The sequence below is a fragment of the Stomoxys calcitrans genome, chromosome 2 (assembly GCF_963082655.1).
Source record: "Stomoxys calcitrans chromosome 2, idStoCalc2.1, whole genome shotgun sequence".
Lineage (NCBI taxonomy): Eukaryota > Metazoa > Arthropoda > Insecta > Diptera > Muscidae > Stomoxys > Stomoxys calcitrans.
Window position 1 is genome coordinate 192999605 of NC_081553.1, and position 4768 is coordinate 193004372.

A 4768-nucleotide genomic window follows, 5' to 3' on the forward strand; every position below is an offset into this window, starting at 1 on the left:
GGATTTCAAAAAATGTACTACCCTATTTTCACCGGAGGTTTAAGCTCTACCATCTGTGAAAATCGGTTCAGCCTTTTTGAGTCTATACGGAACAGATAAACAAACTAACCAACGTATAAAAAAAGAGCAACAATTTCATTTTTATATGATAGAAGATTTTTTTTTATAAAATCCTAAAAGGAGAGTTTCTGGCCTTTTTATTTTTTTTTATCCATGCATTGTACTCAAAGTTGCACTGAAATGTTATCGATTTCATATAAACCATAACTTGCACCCAGCACTACAACGTACTAAAATAAATCAACTCCAATAACAGTTGTTATCGTATCGATAATCGGCAGTGGTGAGTTAGGTTCAATTATTATTTGTAAGCGCCTAAAACTATGCTTTAATAATTTTGTAAAACTTCAGAAGTTTAGGTTTGAAATTTTAAATTACAATAGAAGGACGGACATAAACAAATGAAAAAACAGCAATAGTTAAGTGTTAACTAACAAATCCAGGGTTCCAGTGTTAATCAAAATTATAATAATTGCATTTTTGCTACACCTTAATCCTTACATAGTTCCCCATATAAAAAAAAATAATGTGAAGTTTCTATACTTTAATCAACATTTACTTTCACCTTAATACATTTTTTGTAATAATTTTCCGCAAAATAATAATTTCTTCTTAATTCGAGCTATTTTTAGTTGATGGCTTCTTCAATCAATATCCAATTTCTTGAAATTTCCCTCTATACCAAAGAGATCAGAGGCATTCTTGGGCTTGCCCGGCCTCAATTTCTCATTAATGCGGCGATTGCGATCATATTCGATGATATCCAGGCGATTGTCACGCAGCTTTTGATAGTAAATCTCTGTAAAAATATGTTTATAAAATTAATATTAAAATATTTTAAAATGTTGGCAATATTGAAATATTTTTCTAAATTTTCTTATCTCCTTCTGCGTGTAAACCACACACCTCTTAAATCCTTGGAATGCATTTCCATGCCACCATTTTCCTGTGGCATTATTTTTTGAGGTACAAATTTATGAAACTTCTCTATGTTACTGTGCACATGAAACATGTCCATAAGTTCTTTTTTCATAAAGGGCGTCATTATGGCCAAAAGTTTATCGATAAAGGGAACAATGTTGATGAAATGAAGACCAATGAGGCGAGCTGGTATGGCTTCCTGTTTTAAAGGGAATTTTGTTATTATTATAAGAGAAACTGCAAATTTTAGCTAATTCTTCATACCTGCAGATAGAATAGAAATTTTTTCATTTGTAAAATTCCGATGCGTGCTATGTGGCCCAAAGTACAGCCGGTGAAATCGCATACAAACACAATGCCAGGTAAGACACCAACCTCTTGCAGCCAAATGTCTTGAATCAAGCAGTATCTGTAAAAAAATGAGAGGAACTCTTTTTGGTTAAGGGAAATCAATGACCTTCAGCAGGTGCCGATGGGTTGCCAGATGAACTTTATAAGATTTGACTTCCTGTGCCAATATACACCTCAATTTTCGTCCATCTAGCCCAAGATTTGGTATGTGAAGTTCACTTTTACTCTTCAACACTAACACCAAATTTCTACCATATAGGTCCCCAAATACACCGGTGCCCTTCTTCTTGCGTTAAGTGGCAACTACTGTTGCCTGGCGATCTTACTAAGAAAGTTCAACCTTACACTCTTTAAAAAGCCTTGATGTGACTATGAATGACTCCAAAGCCAGAAGAGCCTCTAGACTGTTGAGGAAAATTCTTATATACTTGGTATGTGTGATGATTCTGAGGTGTGACATAAGCTTTCTTTTTGGCCAGAATCTCAGCCTAGACACAATGCAAAGCTTAGGCTTTACATCGTGTTCAGAACTTCAGAGGATAAGAGGCATTGTCACCGCAATGCATGCAGATTGCTACATGTGATAAAATCTCTTTTGGACAGGGTTGCCAAGTCGAGGTTTTGATGACAATCGGAAAATTTAACCGGAGTTGTAGTCGAAAAATTTGCCAAGAGTAGTAGGTGGGTTTGGAGTTAAACTCCGGATAAATAATCCGTCTTCGACACAGTGTCGATGTATCAAGTAAAGAAGTCAAAGGGAGGGCGATTCTTTGGCACGAGAGGACTTACCATGACATAGAGAATAAATCAATACTCGTTGATCCTCTCCTCTCCTCTGTGGAGGATCGATGAGCGATGTTTTTTTCACCTGTAGTGGTGTCGAAGAATGGGGCCATTGAAGTGGCAGATCCTCCGCCAGCGGTGCAATTGAGAAGTGCGGCGCCTTATTCAGTATCTGCCAAGAAGCCTCCCAAGAGGAAGTGAGAACAGGTAGATAAGATGAGTACAATGGCTGGAACTCCTGAATCCTGCGCAGTCTTTACGAAACCGGGACGATGCAAGTTTAGGTGGGGCGCCACATAGGCTTCCTTTACCATTAATTAGGGGTTGATAAGCCTTCGATCAAATTAATTATTCCAAGATTCCGTTGTCTCTTTGAGTGGCGTCGTATCCTGTGAAAAATTCGTTTTCATCAAAAGCCTTAACATGTCCTCCATTGTCTCAGCTCTCACTCCCATATCGTCTACTAAGGTTTCAGCTTGGACAGTTTTTGGGGAAAAATTTTTCATCTTGGCGGCGTCATTAACGCTATCGTCTTGTTAGCAGTAAAGTTTCCAGGAGGCACGTTTCGCCGCTCTGGTATTTTTATTGTATTCCTAGGGCGGTGAGCAATACACATCCCACACGACGTGCGTTGTTAAAAAGTCTGCTGACCTCTTTCCCAATATTGTGAATCTCCCCGGTCATCCAGAGGTTTTCTTGGTCTGATTTTTTTTTTCTAGAAGAAGACAACTTTCAAGTGCATTCGAAACCTAATGTAGCGATGCCTGAAGTATTCCATCAGGTCCGGGTGACTTAAATGGTACGAAGCTCCTCAAGGCTTCCTTAGCCATAAGGTCTTTAATGAGGGTGCTCATTAATAAGCATTAAGGCGATAACTTCAAAATTATTCTTCTTATTAAAGGGTGATTTTTTAGCTATTTTTTTTTTTTTTGGCTAAACTGTTTTAAACAGCTCTCTCTCTAATTTAACCATGCTTCCTCTTACAAACGAACAACGCTTGCAAATTATTGAATTTTATTATCAAAATGCGTGCTCGGTTAAGAAAATGCATCGCGCGCTTCTTTCATTTTAACAACGAAGCTCATTTTTGGCTCAATGGGTATGTAAATAAGCAGAATTGTCAATTTTGGAGTGAAAATCAGCCAGAAGCATTGCAAGAGCTGCCAATGCATCCAGAACAAGTCACTTTGTGGTGCGGTTTATGGGCTGGTGGCATCATTGGACCGTACTTCTTCAAAGATAATGCGAATCGTGACACAACTGTTGTTGTTATTGTAGTCACATTTGCATGTGGAAGTGGCTACCTCGTCGTCAAGCTCCTGTTTGAGCAAGCTCGATTCGGTCCAAATGGCCGATCGCCACGGAAACTGGTGGCCATTGGTTATTTAAAGGCGCCAATAAGTCGGCTTGTCATATCGAGCATCATAGGCACTCAGTATTTGTGCAAGAGCCTGTGCCACCCGGCCTTGCGCTGGTTGTCCGCGACTGCCGCTGCAGATTCTCCGTATGGAGCATTCCGTTATCCAAAACCTGTGGACGCGTCCTGTAGCTCGCAGCTAAGCTTCTCGTGACAGCAATGAAAACCACACAGATCAGACCTCAATGTTCCAGATGGTGTGGTGCGCAAAAAGTCGCTTTGTGGTGGCATCATTGGACCGTACTTCTTCGAAGATGATGCGAATCGTAACGTAACTGTGAATGGTGAGCGCTATCGTGAGATGGTATCCAACTTTTTTTTTGCCCAAAATGCAAGGGCTTGAATTGCATGACATATAGTTGCAACAAGATGGTGGCACATGCCACATAGCACGCGTAACAATGGACTTATTGAGTGACGAGTTCGGTGTACATTTTTTTCACGTCCGGAACCGGTCAATTGGCCGCCTAGATCGTGCGATTTAAAGCCTTTAGACAATTTTTTGTGCGGCTATGTTAAAGCTCATGTCTATACAGACAAGACAGCTTCAATTGACGCATTCGCAGACAACGCATTCGCGTTTATTCGTGAGATACCGGCCGATATGTGGGAAAGAGTATGCCAAAATTGGACTAAGAGGATGGAATAAAAGAATACATGGATGGCTAAATCGAATCAGAAAGTGATTCTGAGTCGATCGGTATACTTATCAATGGGTCTAGCTCTTCTCCTTCTTAGCGTTGCAAACAAATGCACAAACTTATGATACCCTGTACAACAGTGGTGGTGTAGGGTATAAAAGTTTAAGCTGAGGGGCTTCCTTGCCTTATCCGAGTCTGAACGGCGTGCTGCAGTGCGACACATTTTTGGGTAGAAGTTTTACATGGCTTCTATTCATGGGCCGGAGGTCACCGTAGGGCAGATGCTAGCATGTCCACTTGGGTTTGAATCACGGCAAGAATATCAGAAACAAAAATTCAGCTGTGGTTATCCCCTCCTAATGCTGCCGATATTTGTGAGGAACTATGTCATTTGAAAACAAGTAAGAGAGTGCTAAGTTCGGCTGGACCGAATCTTATATACCGTCCACCATGGATCGCATTTTTCGAGTTCTTTGCTCGGAATCTCTATTAAAGTAAACATCTGATAAAAGAAAAAAATTGCTATGTTATTGGAGCTATATCAACTGATGGTCTGATGGTCGGGCCATAATTGAACTGAATCTTGAAGACCATA

At 40.1% G+C, this 4768-nt stretch overlaps 1 protein-coding gene across 1 annotated transcript in view; it reads right to left on the reverse strand.

Moving 5' to 3' along the window:
* Positions 1-589: 589 nt before the first annotated feature.
* The window catches only part of LOC106083908 (clavesin-2), an 8242-nt gene continuing 4063 nt past the window's right edge, over positions 590-4768 (reverse strand). The window contains exons 3-5 of the mRNA XM_013247219.2: positions 1246-1390; positions 967-1180; positions 590-859 (exon numbers count right to left, since the gene is read on the reverse strand). Of these exons, the coding sequence (XP_013102673.2) occupies positions 705-859; positions 967-1180; positions 1246-1390 (514 nt within the window). The 3' untranslated portion in view covers positions 590-704. The remainder of the gene's footprint in view (positions 860-966; positions 1181-1245; positions 1391-4768) is intronic.